Source organism: Phoenix dactylifera, chromosome 9, assembly GCF_051530095.1.
Source record: "Phoenix dactylifera cultivar Ajwa chromosome 9, Ajwa_hap1_PhDact_Kaust_v1.1, whole genome shotgun sequence".
In the NCBI taxonomy this organism is placed as follows: Eukaryota; Viridiplantae; Streptophyta; class Magnoliopsida; order Arecales; family Arecaceae; genus Phoenix; species Phoenix dactylifera.
Window position 1 is genome coordinate 31132826 of NC_143198.1, and position 18587 is coordinate 31151412.

General features: G+C 48.6%; 2 protein-coding genes across 2 annotated transcripts; both read right to left on the reverse strand.

The window, feature by feature from the left end:
- Positions 1–4976: 4976 nt before the first annotated feature.
- LOC103708334 (pentatricopeptide repeat-containing protein At2g22070-like) lies at positions 4977–7645 on the reverse strand. The gene has a single exon (XM_008793211.6). The coding sequence runs from the start codon at positions 7224–7226 to the stop codon at positions 4986–4988; it is 2241 nt and encodes a 746-aa protein (XP_008791433.5). The 5' UTR covers positions 7227–7645; the 3' UTR covers positions 4977–4985.
- Positions 7646–12110: 4465 nt separating this feature from the next.
- On the reverse strand, positions 12111–13415 carry LOC149752934 (uncharacterized). The gene has a single exon (XM_089925672.1). The coding sequence runs from the start codon at positions 13413–13415 to the stop codon at positions 12111–12113; it is 1305 nt and encodes a 434-aa protein (XP_089781798.1).
- Positions 13416–18587: the final 5172 nt, after the last annotated feature.

Here is an 18587-nt window from a genome sequence, read left to right on the forward strand (position 1 = left end):
GTGACTGGTTTTAAATATGTTATGATGATATTTTGTTTGTTAAGAAATGCCATGCATTTGGGTGGGCGATATTTTATTCTCTTCTTGGAAGCCAAGCCATATTAGATCTAAATATTATTGCTTTTGATTGGATACTTCATCAACAACTAGGAAATGGCAAGGAAACATCTACCATATGGGATTCACCTTCACCTGTCTGAAGATGGGTCTTACACTGTCCATGCATTGCATTGGAACAAGACAGTCGCACAACATATTGAATTGGCACATGATAGCAAACATGATCTCCTACAGAAACCCCTTTCATCCTAACAAAAATGGATATACTTCGTCGGAGAGAATCAGGAAGAGTAATTTATCCAAATGCATGGAAAAGAAAAACAAAATTGTACAACTTCCAGCAACTGATTTGTATGCAGTCATCAATCCATAGCAGTAGCTGTTATAGATATCTTCAGAGCCTGTAATAGTTTTAGCTTTACCAGATGTTTTTTTTTTTTTCTGCGGAAAAACCCTTGTTTTCCCAAACAAAAGTCATGAATATGATATGGGACTTTACAGGTGGACGCTCATAGCAGGTCGGATCCCAGGCAGGAAACCGGAAGAAATAGAGAGGTTTTGGATAATGAGGCATGGGGAGCGGTTTGCTGAGAAGAGGCTGAGGAGAGCAGGCCGAGAGCAGAATTTCTATTAGAAATGGACGATGCCGACGGCATTGCAATATCTATCATCTGTATGTGTTATTTCTCTGGCGTGTCCTTCAATTATTGTGCTCAGGACCCACTTTATGGTCCATCGTATGGTAATGGACCGTCTGTCCTCTGTAGCATCATCTGCATTTTTAATATCTTAGGTGTTTCTGCGTGAGAAGATCAACTAGTACATTGCATTGAGGACCCGCTTCATGGCCCACGATATTTGCCTCGGACGTACGCTTTCCTCCATCCTTCCCAAACTTCTTTTTCCCTACCATATGTTTTCTCCTAGTTATAAGAAAAACTGCTTGTATTTATCCTAAGCCAGTTGCCGACGTGCACCAAATGAGGGGGCTCTGCTATTTGCTTCAATGACAAGCTTTGTCTAGGTCCCCAAGTTCAATTCACCATGGCAAGCAGGCTGACCAACGAGAATCAAGTTGTGTCCAGCTTTAGCTGCTGTATGATCCAAAAGTACGCCTTCAGGTAGAAATCCTGACCTCATCCACCCGCAGGGTATATAAGCTAGCTCAAACACGGCAAGGAAATGTTGGATAAGATCTTGGAAGGGCTGAGAAATTCTAGACATAGTATTGAAAGAAATTTTGGTTCGGTGACTGGAATATAGGCGTAACTGGTGAACGCATGGGAGGAGAGCTGAAACAAATAAGACCTAGAAGGCTGAAAGTGATTTTAATAGTTATGAATCCAAAAAAGGTCTACCATGGCATTTTTAGGCCGGCAGTGGGGTTCTTCTCAAGAAATCCAGAATGGAAACCTTAGAATTGTATTTGAGGGTATTCAAACTGTATTTCATGTTAATAACCTTGTCTAGAAACTCTAGGTATGTCAATTATAATATTGGACAAAAGACGTACCCGTCAAGCTTAAATTTGCTCAAGTTAGAGTGGTTCATTTCTATTAAAACATGAGAAAACCAAAGTTGAACTCTGCTTGAATTTGACTTGCCAAAGTTCAATACTGCCTGGTTTCCTTTTGTTTCCTGATAGAAAGAACGGAGAGAAAACCATCGATGCTATAGTCACTAAAACCCCAATGCTCGGGATGCAGCATCCAACAATCGCAATAAAATCAAAATTGAGGAGTTTGCATTAATTTTGACTTTTCTAAGTTCAATATTTTTTTAAGAGATATAAAAGAAAAGACTTTTCTTTCTATCTATCGAACGCGTAAACTTGCCTTGCCAAGAATCTAACCTTGCATACCATTCTCGAGAGTAGGGTTAAATTGTCTTGGCCAGGAGTCTAAGCATCAATAGTTCAACCAATACTATTTCAATTATTTAGTAAATTCAATGTCGACATAGCACTTCATACAATCTAGAATCTGCAAATATGAATACTCTATTCTCCTCGATCTTTGCGAATTATTCCATGGCAAATGTAAAACGGCAATCTGAGCTTATGTGGGGAGCCCCCATGGCTAGCTAGTCACCGTTCATGTAGGAGAGCGACACATAAAAGATGAGTTCAACAGCATGAGAGTACTGTTGGAACATAATTTGTAATTTCCGGAGGACTCCAGTCCTTTGTGTTTATTAGTCAATTAGTCAAGGCCTTAGTCAATCAGTCTAAGAGTCTGTTACTTTCCCAAATGTGCTGGGAAAAGAAAACCTTTGGAGCTCCTTTGGTTCGCTGGAAAAGGAGGGAGAAAAGTGTGGCCAATGAAAAAGTAAAGAGATGCCTCTTATTTAGTTGGAGTTTTCAAAAAAGAGAGACAAAAAAGTTGTATTTCCGTTGGAATATAATTCTCACGTTTCATAGAAAAGTCTTTCCCATAAGAAACATGGAAAAGTTACTTTCTCGTGAGCCGAAAATCGAAATATTTTTTTTTTCCAAAAAGGCCCGTCAGCTATCTTTATTTGATCCAAAGCATTAAAGACCTAATTTTTGTTAAGGATATAATAGGAATTACACATAACTTTTTTCAGAAAAGTGGATGGTCAACCAAACATAAGCACTTTGGAAATCTGTCACTTTTTCCTGGTCAACCAAACATGCCAAAAATACTTTTTCAGGTATCCTTTTTTTAGGAATCTGCTTTTCAAAAATCATATTCCTATAGTGCACATAAGATGTGCGACTGCTGACCGGAGTCATGACGAGCTCCTAGACCGTGCATGATGCTTGCATTTCGAGTGATACAAAAGGGCGCACCAATAGAGATCAGGTTGTGAGTCCCTAGAGGTCATCCTTCCGTGCCACCCGAGATGTGAGCACCGTGCACAAGGTACGCACAACCATCGATCGAAGCAATGCCGAGCTCCCATGCTGAGCGCCCTTCTGTATCACCCGAAATGCAAGCGTCGTGTACACAAGATGTGCGACCGCTAATCGGAGTCATGCCGAGCTCCTAGCCCCCCCGCGCCGCTGCCCCCATCCTGCCCTATTTATATAGAGAAGGGAGCATGGATCTATTACGATTTAAAGGTAAAAATTAAAAGATTGTCGTAACCTTCTTTCTAATCTAGATTTAAATCTACTGTAATCTTCTTCCTTATTCAGATCCCTCTAAAAAATTCAAATCTTTTTAAAATGCTTGCCACTTGTCCATCCATGATAAAGAGGTCGGTTTTAGGCAAGCATTTTAAACAAATTTGAATTCTTGAAGGGATCTAAATAAAAAAGATATAGCAATAGATTTGAATTCAGATAAAAAAAGAGGTTACGGCAATCCCTTGATTTTTGCCTCTAAGTCTACGCTCCCTTCTCTATATAAATAGGGCCAGGGTATCCCTATGGGGGGAGGCGAGAGACTCTCAAGCAAAAGATGACGAGAGACTCCCATGGTAAGAGGCTCTCAAGGAGAGGCTCTCAATTTCCCATGACTACCTCTGTGTCTAATCCTCTTCTATGATTGCCCCTAAGCATCACCTTCTCTTTGCATGGGACTTGCATCTTTAGAGACCAACATGTTAGTTTCTAGAGGATGCCCTTCCACTCGAGACACAAGCGTCGTGCGCAAGGGACGCGCAACCACCAACCAGAAGGCCAACCAGAATCAAGCCTATTAGAATCAGGCCGATCAGGACGAGCTCAGAAGGCTGAGCTAATGAGCCCAAGGATGAGCTACCACATCGAGGCCCAGCTACCACACCGAACATCGAGCTACCGCATCGAAGGCCAAGGTCGAGCTACTGCACCACCACACTGAAGGCCTAGTGACTGCGTCGAAGGCCAAGCTACCATGCCGAGGCCGAGCTACCGCATTGAGGTCGAGCTACCATGCCGAAGATCGAGCTATTGCGGTAAGGCCGAGCTATCAAGTTCTCTAGGTCGAGTATCCAAGTTGAGCTCTCTAGGACGAGCAATCCAAGTCAAGCATTCCAGGCCGAGCTCTCTAAATCGAGCTCTCCAGACTGAGCAATCTAGGTTATGCACTTCAGGTCGAGCAATTCAGGCCGGCAAATCCAAGCAAACTACACTAATATTTTTTCTTATATTTTTTTTCTATTTGTCATTATTATTTCAAAGCCTTGCCTGATATAAGTATGAGGACCCGTACGGGCTTATGTTTAGTTCCACACTGATTATTCGTTGGATAGATCTTGGATACTTATACAGGATCAAGGAACCTAAATAATATCTTTTGGCTAGCCTTTTTGGATGAGATACTGAATTGTTATAATAAGCATCGGAGGATTCAGTTGGAGCCAATTCGACAAGCCTTTCTCTTTTTTTTTGTGTGCAAATCAGCGTTTCTCTGTGAATTGACTAGCATCGAACTTTGGCATTGACAATATTTTTCCAAAAGAATACTACCATGATGAAAACATTGTGAAAGCAAATACAAAAATTCTCGGCCTTGAAGGAATGTAAATTGGCATATGCAAAATATGCCATTAGGCATGGTGCATTAATGAGATCATGTTTCTGCTAGGGACAAAGATCCCGGTAGCTATGAACTATGAGAGATAAGCCATGTTTCTCACGGAGACAAGAATCCTGGAAGGTGTGAGTTATGAAAGACGAGCCACTCCATGCATGCACACATACGTGCATGTGTCGGCGCGCACAAAAAAATATTTGATTCATAGGAACTTACATAATTTAGATAGCTGACTTTGACTGCATCCCACAAAATTTGCAAAGCTGAATACATAAACAGGTCAGGATTAAAAAGCTTCCTAAAGAAGATAAATGGAGTGCAAAAATAGCCAAGCAAGCTATATAAGACCAACACCATAGTAGCTCTATTGGCAGGTCAAGTGCATTGTTAACTAATTGGAAATGCAACAGATTGATCGGTAGACGACACCAATTAAGCCCCTCACCGCAACCGAGGAAAATAAACATCATTATTTTGATTACTATATAGAGTACAGCAAGATTCAGAATAAGAGCAGATATTGGCTACTAAGTCCTCTAGAACAGCATAAATGTCATCTCTTTGTGGATGATTTCTATCCTCTACACAGAATACATGAACTGTGTCCTTCACCTCAATCCAACTACATCCGGGATCTCTCTTTACTTTGAGGTCTCTCAATCTCTTCCTCACCTTCATCACCTCCTTCCACCTTCCTAATTTAGCATAAATATTAGACATAGCCACATAGGGAGATAGATGATTCGAATCCAAACAAAACATTCTCTCAGCCACTCTCTCACCCACTTCCAAGTCCATGCAGAACCAGCAGGCACTAAGCAGAGCTCCCCACACAACACTATCTGCTTCAATTGGCATTTCACGTATGAAATTTTCAGCTTCTCTTATGTAGCCTGATCGACCAAGAAGATCAACTACACATGTATAATGCTCCACGGTTGGAACCAACCCATAGCAGTCCCTCATGGAGTAGAAAAATCTCATTCCCTCATCAACCATACCAGCACGACTGCAAGCCAACAGAAGCCCTACAAAAGTAACTGCATTAGGATCTATTCGGTGTTTTAACATCTTCCCAAACTCTAATGTTGCTTCCATTCCAAGCCCATGATGTGAAAGACCATTGATGAGAGCACTCCATGAGGCCACGTTAGGTGAAAGAATCAGACTGAATGCAGTCCTAGCATCGGCGATGTTGCCACATTTAGCATACATATCAACAAGAGATGTCCCAACATAAGCATTCGAGTCAAACGGCGTTTGACACAAATGAGCATGAAGCATTCTCCCCTGCTGGAGAGTCCCAATTGCTGCACAGGCACGGAACAGCGCAGAAAATGTCGACCGGCTGCATTCAATTGATGAATGGCGCATGACTACATATAGCTTTAAAGCTTCCGCAGGCTGCTCATTGTGAACATATCCTGAAATCATGGAGTTCCATGTCACGGTGTTCCTCTCATCCTTTACACATTCAAATAGTTTCAAGCCTTCCTCAAACTCACCATTCTGGAGAAACGCTGACATCATGGCATTCAAAGACACTGTATTTTTGCAGGGCATTTTCTCAAACAAGCTTTTGGAATCCGCAATCCTTCCATGCAAAGCGTAGCCCTTAATCATCAAATTGTATGAAACTGAGTTACGCTCAACCATCTGATTGAAAACCAGCTCGGCATCTCCAATTTTACCCATCGACGTAAGACTTGCAATCAAAGCATTCGAAGTGCTCAAGCATGGAGAATCTAGTTGCTCGAAAATCCTCTTGGCATCATTGGCAGCATCACAGCTGCAGTAGAAATCAATAAGAGCGCCACGAATGGAGCGATCCAATTCAAACCCAAATTTAGTTAAACACCCATGAATCATCTTCCCATAATCCAAAGATCCCAACTTTGCACAAGCTCTCAAAACACTATCACAAGTAAACTCATTCGGCACCACTTCACCACTTGCTTTCATCCTGAGAAACAGCTCCAAAGCCTTGCCGCACTCTCCGTCACTGCGGGAGTAGCCTGATATCAGAGCCGTCCATGAAACAACATCACGGAACGGCATCCTGTCGAACAAATCCATAGCATCACTTAATAAATTGCACCTCACGAAGCCAACCAGCATCAAACTCCACAATAAAGGATTCCGGCCATGCAGCAAGTCAAAGAGCTGACACGCAGCATGGATATCAAAGCACGAGGTGTAGAAGTTAAGCAAAGCACTGCCCACCAGCTCAAAATCCTCGGAACCGGATTTGAAGACTAGGCAGTGGGTCTGTTTGCCAAGATGGAGAGAGCCAGAGCGAGCACAGGCGGAGAGGAGGGAGGAGAAGGTGGTCTCGTTGAGCTTCATGCCGCTCCGATGCACGGCGGAGGCCGTGGTGAGAGCTTCTTCGGTTCTTCCCCACTTGGCGAAGCCGGAGATCATGGCGTTCCAGGAGACGACGGTTCGTTGGGGCATTGCGTCGAAGAGCTGGCGGGCGGAGTTTAAATCGCCTTTGTTGATGTAGCGGCTTAGTTGCATGTTAAGAGAGATGGTTTCTCGGAGAGGGCATACGCCATTGTGGTGAAAGGTGGATGGGAGTTTAGGATTATGGAATTGCTTGTGCTTCCAGTGTCGGAAGAGATGGGGTTTGATAAGCATGATACCATGTACGCGAGCGAGACAGGCCGCTAGTTTCGTTGCCATTTTTAGCCCCCGTCGCGGAAGCCCCGACCGCTGGCAGCCCGTTTTCCATTCATTTGAAGCTTAACTCATAAAGTGCCAAGCCTGGATACTTCCAATTTGCAGAAATAACAAGAAACCCAGGCTTCGCTCGATAAGAAGCTCGCCAAGTACATGTACTGTGCTTCCTTAGCCAAGTCTAAACTGCTTGGTATTTATAGCTTGGCTGGTCTGCATCTCAACTGGCAGCACCCGGCTGCTATTCTCAAAAGCTTGCAGAACTCTCGGTTTTATTTTAGTGGTGAAATGGAGCTGGGGAAGCAAGATGTCTATAGATAATTAAGAGGTTAAGATGGTCTGTCCAACAGGATCTTCCACCGATCATCACTTCAGTGCAGAAAAATGGTTGATAAGGGCTGAAACTTTGAAAAAAGATAAATAGGTTCATGCATACTGCAAGCAGTTTATACAGCACATATGTCAGATGATGATTCTCTACTATATTTTTAATAAAGAAAAAAAAATTATCCAAAGGTTTTGATGGCTTAAAAGTATTTTTGGAGAAAAAAATTTAATTTTTAACCGGTGAAAAAGTAACTTTCTCGTATCTTTTGTAAAATAGAAATTTTTTATTTTTATAAAAATACTAATTTTTATTTTTAAAAACAAATAAATAATATTTTTTTATTTTATTAATTATATTTTTTTATTTTTTCAAACCAGACAAGTCTAGGCGCTTTTTTTTTTTCTTTTTTTTTGCTAAAACGGATGGATCATACCTGACGAGTACGGATACATCCAATAAAATCGAAAAACAAAATATCTTGGAGTGCCAGTGGCAACTTTCCATCTTCAGCCCACAGAGTATTACCGAAGTGACTGGCTACATAAGCAGCCATCCAGTCTACAGCTTCATTAGCTTCATGTAACACATGCTTGGCCTACAAGACTCCTTCAATTTTTATCATTTTCCACATATCTCGGCGCAAAAGATAAACAGTATCGCACAACCATTATCCGTTGGCTCTTCCAACTAATGGCCGTGGCCGAATTTCCTTTTAGCCGAGGCTCCTTCTTGGACGGGGGGTTTACTGGGACGTCAACGTTAAGAGCGTCTGCTTTTGGAGACCCCACCTTGGGGGTGAAATTTATTGGGCATACATTTGTGAACTGACACGATTTGGATCACAGCACACGACGACAGGTTTCCGGACATGACAGATAAATGCAGCTAGCAATACAGCAGCCCCCAGAAGGACACGCAAGCAAGCAATTTGCCTAAAGGCCACCAGCGGAATAACTGGACCGCTTGTGCCGGCAGATTCTTCACTCCAACAATCACATCATGCTAACGCTGATGGCATCATGAAAGAAGTAAGATACAGGAAGGAGGAATGTATGCAAGCTAAAAGCTAGAAAACATAGTCGTACGTCTAAAGATTTTGCACTTTGAATTTTTTTTAAAGAAAATCTTCTTAGTTTTTTCATAATATCTGATTTACTTTTTCTTTTTTTTTTTTGTGAATGTAGTAAGACTGATTTCATTCTTCTCCACCTAAATTTTATTGTTTCATATAGTTTAAAACTGCATGGTCCTAAATCCAGCCCTCCTTTTGATCCCCTATGAGGTCCAGCTCGCCCCAATGGGTCCTAAATCCAGCCCTACCTCTTTGATCCCTCATGTGCCGGTTGGTCCGCGCCACGTTCCGGGGCGGCTCAATACATTTGGAGGCCTAAGACGGATTCAGTAAATAAGATCTTTTTTTAATAATAAATTTTTTTAATAAGTATAAAATACTTAAAAAAATATGAAAATAGAAATCCATCAAGTACATTATTTCAACAGAAATGCATGTATACAATAAAGATAAATAAAAAATATTTTTAGTTTAATATAATTTTTGAGTAGGAGTACGGAAAAGTAATTATGCTTTAGGAAGGGTCTATAAAACTGATTAAATAACTGAGGTAATGCTTGGCAGTACTATTTACCATGTCAAGCAAGGGCAGAGTAGGAAAAGGTTATCCCATGGCACTTTTTTTTTTTTTTTTTTTTTGCTGAAACGGGTGCTTCATACAGACCGTGTATGAATACACCCAATAAGATCAAAATACAATATCTCACGGAGTGCCAAAGGCAGCTCCCCCTCCCCTGACCAAAGGGCGTAACCCGAATGGTGGGCCGCATAGGCGGCTACCCAATCAGCCGCCCCATTGGCCTCCCGAAATACATGCATGGCCTGGGTGGCCCCCCCATCTCTCATCATCCTGACTATGTCGCGGATCAAGGGGTGGTCTGAGCTCTCACCCCTCAACCCCTGCTGAATCCATCCAATAACGGTAGCTGAGTCGCCCTCCAGAATAATCGGGCTGGTCCGCATCATCGCCCGTGCATGTCGAATCCCTGCCCAGGCAGCGTGCAGCTCAGCTCCCGGGACTGATGTAGCGAACAAGCGGCAGCCGCCTGCAGCCACAACTCTGGACTGCGGGTCCCGTATGACAAAACCTGCACCACCTCTCGAGCCGCCATCCAACACAGACCCATCAAAGTTGACCTTGAGGAAGCACGGGGGTGGGGGCTCCCAGGTGAAAAACACCGTCTGAGGAGCTGCCGGAGCAAGGGGGAACCCCAGGTGTCCCGAGCTGTCAAAGGTCTAACTGTGGAAGGGATATGGCTGATCTCCGTGGCCTGTGCTCGAGCAAACTCTGCTACAAACCTCGGTGACACCCTACGCTGGCCGAGAGTACGAGCATTCCTTGCCAGCCAGATCTGAAGGGCCGTGCAAGTCGCTCTGATACCCTCCTCATGAGTCTGCGGACTCGCTAGCCACTGCCGCATCATACTAAGGAACTGAATCCGCGCACATCGGGCCCCCTGCGGGATCCCTGTACACTGCCATGTCGACATCGCCCAAGTACACTGAAAGAGCACATGGTCCACTGTCTCCTCAGCTCCGCACATCCCGCACTCCGCAGGGATCCCCCAGCCACGCCTGCTCAACACTGCTCTCGTCGGAAGGCGGTCCCAGAACACCTTCCACAAAAAGAGAGCTGCCCTCGGGTGGAGGCCGGACCTCCAGATCCAAGCGCAATCTGACCCCGGCTCGTGCTCTGGCTAAATGGCACGGGATAGGTCTCCCAGTCTAACACCGGCCCGGCTCGAAGTGCCCCATACCCTGACATCCGGCCCCCCACAACCTGGAAGCGGGAGAGACCGAATCCTCACAGCCAGATGTACTCCGAAGAGCAGCCGTAACCTGGCCTCATCCCACTCTGCCCCTCCTGGTGCTAGGAGATCGCACACCCGTAGCCCCTCCACTGCCTCTGCATCTACCATGGTCGGCCAGCGACTCAGGGGAAGGGTGTCCACCCATGAATCACTGGTCACATCAATACTCTGGCCATCGCCGATCAACCACCTGGTGTGTGCTGCAACTGATGGCAAATACCTCCCGATCTCGCGCCACATGAAGGAGACTCGTCGACCGGTCCATGCTACTGATGAGGCCCCCCGACCATATCTGGCTGCCATCACCTGACTCCAGAAACTGTGTGGCGCTAACACAAACTGGGCCGCGTGCCGGGCAATGAGTGCCTCACGCCTCTGAACGAGGGACTGCACCCCTAGACCACCCTCGCTAGTAGGAAGGCAGACCTGCTCCCACGCTACCAAATGCACTCCATGGCCTCCACTATATGACCCCCACAGAAAGCTCCGAAGAAGGCGTTCGATCCTCAACAGAATCGTCTTCGGAACTACTGTGTTGGCCATAAGGTACACCGGAATAGATCCCAGCACTGCTCTGACCAATGTCACTCTCCCCATCATGGATAGGGAAAATGCCCTCCATCCCTCCAGCCTGCTCTGGACCCGCTGCACCAAGCCCAAGCACTCGGCCACCCGTAGCCTCCGACCCGTGATAGGGACGCCAAGGTAGGTCAGCGTCCCCTCCTGCTTCGGTACCTGCAGTATCCCTCTGATCTCCTGTCTGACGCCGCTCTCTGTGCTGGGGCTGAAGAAGATAGCCGACTTGAGGAAGTTTACTCTTTGACCGGATGCCACGCAATAGTCTGCCACCACCCTGCGTAGGACCCGTGCCTCTGAAATCCGTGCCCTGGCCAAGAGAAGACAGTCATCAGCAAAAAATAAATGGGATATAGGGCGGGCCCCCGGTGCTGGCACCTAGGCCTCCAGCTCCCGGCTGGCACACGCTCCCTGCAAAGCACGGGATAAAATATCCGCACAGATGATAAACAAATAAGGGGATAAGGGACATCCCTGTCGTAATCCCATCGTGGACTCGAAGAAAATCGATGGAGTGCCGTTGACCAAGATAGAAAACTTTGGCCCCCGGACACACCCCATAATCCATCCAATCCACTGCCTGGGGAAGCCGTGCTCCTCCAGTACCCGCTGAAGGAAACTCCACCTGATCCTGTCGTAAGCCCGCTCCATGTCCAGCTTGACTGCCATCAAGCTGTGCCGCTCCGAAGCCCGCCGAAGATCCCACATCATTTCCTGGGCTAACATAACATTGTGAGAAATATTTCTACCAGCTACAAAAGCCCCCTGTTCCTGACTAATAATGCCAGGTAAAAGGGGCTTCATCCTGCCCACCAAAATCCTTGCCACAACCTTGTATAAGGTTGTACACAGGCTAATGGGCCTAAAGTGACAAGGCTCATCCGCATCCTGACGCTTAGGCATAAGCGTGATGAAGGTGGCCTTCCAATCCTCAGGCATCGCAGCCTGGGTGAAGAAGCACTGGATGGCCTCCACCACTGCTGGTCGGATAATACCCCAATAATGCCGGAAGAAGAAAGGGGGGAAACCATCGGGTCCCGGGGCCTTGTCTGCTGCCAAGGCCCAGACCGCCTCATGCACCTCCTGTGCCATAACCGGTCGGATCAAAGATGCGCACTCGACCTCTCCAATACCCTCGTCCACCCGGAGGGGGTAGTGACCATCATAGGCCCCTCATCCTCTGTCCATCTAGCGCGGAAGAAATCAAGCAAGACCTGTCGAATGGCAGGCTCACCCTCCACCCGCTGGCCGGACCTATCGTGCAGGGAATGGATCATGCTCCGACGTCGCCGGATGACTGTCGTCCGATGAAAGAAGCTAGTGTTACGGTCACCCTCGCTTACCCACTGCACCCGAGATTTCTGTCTCCAGAAGACCTCGTGTTGCCGTAGCAGCGAATGATGAGTCGCAAGTAGGCCCCGAAGGTCAACCATATCGTCCTCCGGAAGCACGCCCCCTAGGTCTTCCTTCCTTTGTAGCTCAGCGATCGAGGTCTCTATCACCTCCAAACGCCGGAAAATATTACCCACAACCTCACGGTTCCAACGGCGCAAGCGCCTCTTGGTCAACTCAAGTTTGCGCGAAACCCGCTGCATGGCATCCCCGTGTACCAGGATCCGCCACGCGTCGCGGACAATGTCCCAGGACTGGGGGTACGACAGCCAAACCTTCTCAAAGCGGAAGGGGCTGTGGTGGGTGGGACTCGATGATGTAGAGAGTAGCAGAGGGCAGTGATCCGAGGCAATCCGAGGGAGGTGAGTAACCCTACTCGTGGAAAATCGAAGGATCCAATCTGGGGACGCTAAGGCCCTATCTAATCTCTCCCATACCCTAGCACTACCATGCTGATTATTACACCAAGTGAACTGTGGTCCCGAGAAACCTAAGTCTACCAGGCCATTCCGCGACACAAAATCACGGAACTCCCTCCTATCCACTCTATCAGTAAAGGCAGCGCCCCCCCGCTTCTCATTCTCACTCTGGATGCAATTGAAGTCACCAACCACAACCGTCGGGATACCCTGAGCGGCTAGGTTGGTGATCTCCTGCCAAAGGACTCTCCTGACCCTGTGGTCCGTGCTCGCGTAAACACCGCACAGCACCCACGGGGCAACATCAGGTCTCGACACGACCATGACTACCTGTTGGGGGCAGTTGTGAAAGACATCAACTGTCGTCACTCCACGCCTCCACAGAACTAAAATACCTCCCGACAGCCCCCGAGAATCGATCGCATAGGTCTGCCAGTCCCTCTCAAGGTGCCGCCTCAAACGTCCGAGCCCCTCGCCAGATAATCGGGTCTCACAGAGAAAACAGATCTCCGGACAATGGACCTGCACTAACCGTTTGAAAGAGGTCATAAAGGACGGCTTGGCCGCCCTCCTACAATTCCAAACGAGAATCATCATGGGTCACAGTCCACATAGTCGGCCTCTGACCCCTCCTCTCCTAGAGTCGCGGGGCCATCCATAGGCTCAACGCCTATGAAGCCTCGCTGCTCCTCCACATCGGCGGTCGTGGATACAACCCCCATAACTGCCGCCCTGACCTGCTGCAGGGCAGTAGAGTGGTCCATGCCCCCTCCTGCCACGGCCGTGCTCTCCTCCAGGCGAGGGGTGGGGTGGTCCCCCACCACACACCTACCTGGGGTGGTGTCCTCCAGCACGCCCGGGGTCAGGGGTGTAAGGCCAAAGCGAACAACCCCATCTAGGCCTGCACCCAACATAGGAAGGTCCTGGCTAGCATCCTGGGGGATCCCCAGCCGCAAGTCCAGCTCCCGACAGGGTGGGCTGTACTGGAAGGGCCCTGAGGGTGCCTCAGGACCCCTGACCAAGGTCCGCTCGTCCTGGGCCGAAATATCCGGCTCAGGGGAACCCAGGCTGCGCGTGCCCTGGCCCTGTAGCCCCCCGACATCGCGGACCTGAGGTCCCCGGACTCGCGGGCCATCCCCATGGCCCAAAACCCGGTCATCCGGCGGCCCCATCGTGGAAGAGGCCCGCTGGCCCTGCACAGCCAACGGCCCACCAACCCGATCGCCAACGACGCCAAGCGCGGTCTCGTACCCACGCGCCCCTCCGACGCCATCCGGGAGGACGTCCCCAGCGCGGGGCGCAACACCCACTTCGGGCGCGCCATCCGCGCGGGGCGCGCCGTCCGCGCGGGGCGCGTCGTCCGCGCGGAGCGCGCCACCGGCTCGGATCGCGCCATCAGCTCGTGGCGCGCCACCAGCTCGAGGCGCGCCGTGGGCTACGCCAGCTGGCCCACGGCCCCGGCGCCCGGCCCTCTGGGCCCGGCCGCGCTGGGCCTGTGCTCGATTGGCCTGCTGGGCCAATTGGGTCACCGGACCCAGGCCCCCTTGTGGGCCAAGGCCCGCTTGGGGCCTGGGCCTTTTTTGGGTTAGGCCCCGGGCCTTACCCACCCCGCTCGGCCCAGGGTCGACCCGCGGCGGGGGCGAGTCGCCTCGCTGGCTCAGCTCCGGAGCCACGGACTCGGCCGAACCGTCTCCTGGTTCATCAACCAGGGCAGTCCGATGGTGGTCCATGGGAGGTACCGGGGGCAGCCCTTCCCCTCCTCCGGCCAACGGCGACCGGCGGCGCGCGACCTTCGTCGGCTTTTGCCAGCCGTCCGTGTCCACAGGAGATGCCGGCGAGGTCGGACGGGCCGCCGGGGGTGGCGGCCGAGGCAAGGACGACACGGGTCCCGGATCGGTGCCGGTCCTCTCCCCCGGCCGCGGCGGACGACTCTCACGCGGGATTTTCCTCCGCGTCGCCACCATCCAAGGGCCATAAACTGGCCCTTGGTTCTCCACTCCACCAGCCGGTGGCGGCTGGTCCGACCCACCCCCCGGGGCCTCTGCCCCCGACGCCGGACCCTCCGCAGCACAGCCGGCCACCGGAAAACGACAGGACGCCTCCCCATGGCCCATCCGCCCACAACGGGAGCAGAGTGCGGCTACGTTTTCGAAGACGAAGGGCTGCCAACGCACCTTCGTCTCCCCTTGAATCAGAACCCCCGGTAACAAGGGTTCGTTGACAGCGACCTCGATCTTGATCCGGGCAAACCCCATCGATTTCTGTTGCTCGGTGACCCCGTCAACCGCTATCGGCCGACCCGCCCGAGCCGCAATCTGGAGAATGGTCGAAGTCGACCAGTACTCCGGCGGCAGGCAGGGCAGACGAAGCCAAACCAGGGCCCTCTGCACAGTACCATCGTCGGGCTCGAAGTCGGAGACCCATGGGCTCATGGCGAGGAGCTGCCCCGCCACCACCCACGGGCCCTCGCTCAGGACTCGGTCCCGGTCCTCCGTCGACCGGAACCGCAGGGCAAGGTGGTCGTCCGCGAGCGGGACGGCCACCACATCCTTTAGTTTTGCTCGGGCCGCCACGTCTTTGGCCACCCACTCCGCCGGGACGCGGCGGCCAAAAGTGCGAGCCGGCAACGCCCGCCCTCGCCATTCACGCCGGGCCGCCGCTATCGGTTCCTCCGGGAGCCGGAGGATATCCGGGAAGCGACGGCTCAGCCGTTCCACCTCCGCGGCCGTGGGCCAGTGAGTAACCCACGGCCCCGGCCGCGTCCAAGCGCCGGAGCGCTCCCCTCGTCCATGATCGTGTTCCTTACCAGGTCCTCTCGCCGCTCCTTCCGGTACCTGCCCCATCGGTTGTTTACCCTTCCGATCCATCACACCTGTAAGAAGACAGGGGGGTTAGCCAAAACAGAGCAGACTGAGTTAACCTCGCCGGCCGCCGGGATGTCGCCTGCTCACACCACCCGGGACACGAGCTACCAGGGGTCTGGCCCCTACCCTCCGGCTTCAGAGCCGGGTGGCCCGGCAGCTACTTCCTCCGCGCACCCAAGCTAAACGCCGGCTACACCGAGGACCCTCAACAAAGCCGTAATACAGAAGCACTGCCCAACCCGCCGTGGTTACCGCCGGACAGCCGGAACACAGACCGACTTCCCGCCGGCCCACTAGCCGTTGTCTTTCTCTCTCAAGAACCGGAGCTTCTCGCTCTAACTAGCCGTTGCTTTTTCTCCCATGGCACTTCATGGTCAAGAAAAGAATTTGTCCAGAAAGGAACCTCTCTATAAGAGAAAGTAGGGGCATTATGGAAATTTCACTCTATCTAATTAATAAAAGTCCCATCCCACCTTCTCCCCTTCAGGTGAGTACCCAAGCAGCCACTGCAACATCACAGCACAGCAGCCATTCAACCCCCCCTTCCTCCTTTTCTTTCTCTACCCTCCAAGAAGTCCATCTCCAATCCCCCTATCTTTCTTCCTGATGGCCCAGCTGGATCAGGAGTAATGTGAGGGAAGGAAAACCAAGACCAAAACCAAAAAAGAGAAAGATGAAAGATAAGAGTGGCTTCAGACGTGTATCAAGCCAACCAAATCCCTCCTCTCCCTTTCTCTCCACCAAAAACAAAACTACTATCCCCAACTTCCCAAATTGCCCCTCTGCAGGCCAGGAAACTCTCCACCTCCCTTCCATCAAGGGGGAAGACTCAGAGCCAGCTCCTATTCCCGTTTTACATGGGGCCTTTGCTTCCTTTTGGTCAGCCTCCCGGAGGCCTTCCATTGGCCCGAGGCCTTAGGCGACCACTTCGGTCGCCTAGGGCTCGGGGCGGCCCTGGCCACGTTCTCCATAGCGATGACAAGCCCACGCGCTCATCCCATGCGCTTTCCGAAATAGTGGCGGTCCGAAACTACCAATCCAAATAAGAACATTGCATAGTATTATACAACCGAGCATAATAAAATATAACATATATTAATATATAACTATATAATATAGTATAATATTACTATAATGTAATATAATATTATTATAATATAGTAATATAATATTGTATACTATAGCATAATAATTTAATATAATATAAATTTATTTAACATAACATATCAATGTATTATGATATAATATAATATTATATTATATTATAGTATAATAAAATAATAAAGGTATAAAATATTATAACTATTAGCATATATTAATTTCTCATAATATAACATAATATTAAATTATTTTATATAACATATTAATGTATTATGATATAATATAATATTATATTATATTTATAGTATAATACAACATTAAAGGTATAAAATAATAATAGAAAATAAGAATACATTTTTTTTATGGAAGGGAGTCTGATCTACAGCTAGGGTTCTTTGTTAGGACTCCAGCAGATTTTTAGTTTTATAAAAGGACAAAATATGTAATTGTTATATTTTATTATGGATATTTTGGTAAAAAAAAGCTTTCTGACAAAGCTCAAAACAACGTTTTCGGAAAGCTCCAAAATGGAGCTTCTTCCAAAAAGCTATTTTTAGTTTTTTGAAAAAGCTAAAACAGCTTTCCGAAATTTTTACCAAACATTCTTTTTCATCTAATTAAAAGCTCCCCCAAACGGAGTCTTAGTCTGTTGTCCATTCCGCCTCTGGATCTGCTGTTGTTGTTGGTGTTGTATCCACTAATGATCATTCTACTGCTGCTGCTTCATTGAAGTGCCTATTACCGCTAACAGCTCTTACAGCTTCTTCCACCGAACCGAACCGCCACCTTGAGCCAGAGGAGTTTCCTTTGTGCAATGAAACAAAACCATGTATCCAATAAGATGGTGTCATTGCGGAACACAATTGCAAGGTGCGCACAAGCGATAGATGTAGCTCAAGCGTTTATATCATTTCTTATCAAAAACAATTTAGCATGTTGGTACCTAGGATTGCAAACAAGCTGAGAGAAACACAGTTTTTTTTTAAACTTAGGGCCAGTTTGGCTATTCCTACAGAATTAGCCTAAAAATTCTGTAGGATTCGTAGATTGAGTTGTCCATTAAAGCATAGCCGTGTGTCAACTAAGCTCCACCCAGCTCAAATCCTGTAAAACAAAAATTTTTGTTCTTACTGCTGCCAAAAATTAGGATCTGGACTGGATTTGGACAAATTGTTAGAAAATGCAAGCTAGATAGGCCAATAAACCCGATTTCTATAGAATTTTCAACTCAATTCTATAGAAATATCTAAACATACTCTTAGTTGTATATTTTCACCGGGCACAAGCTTGTCCAATAGCTTGATCAAGCATCCATTTCAGGACAGTATGAAGTTTGGAACCTACCTAACAAGCTTGGTTAGTGTTGAAGATTAACTTCACCTAAGCCTAAGCAACTCGAGCTTATAGTTGCCTAACTGTCGGTAACTAATTGAGCTTGAAACATTCATTTACTTGTGGAACGAGCCCAAACAACTTTCCGAGAACGAGTTGTTCTCAGATAGCCTGGTTCATCGCAGCAACTATACCAACATGGTCACCTTGTGTGCTATGGAGCAGGATCCATGGTTACATGGGATGAGGCTTCAGGATATATAGGACCACTGTGTCTCACCAAGCTCCATGTCCCCTGTTGCTGGAAATTGGACCCGGGGCGGCCGCGAACCGAGGAGGAGGAGGAGCTCCGGCGAACACTGGCGGGCGGCGATCCGTCGGCGGGCGGCGTCCTCCGTCTGGGTGCCTGCAGAAAAGCCGGTGGACCTGCAAGAAGCCGACCCTTCCTCTAGCGCCAACTGTTGCTGGAGGA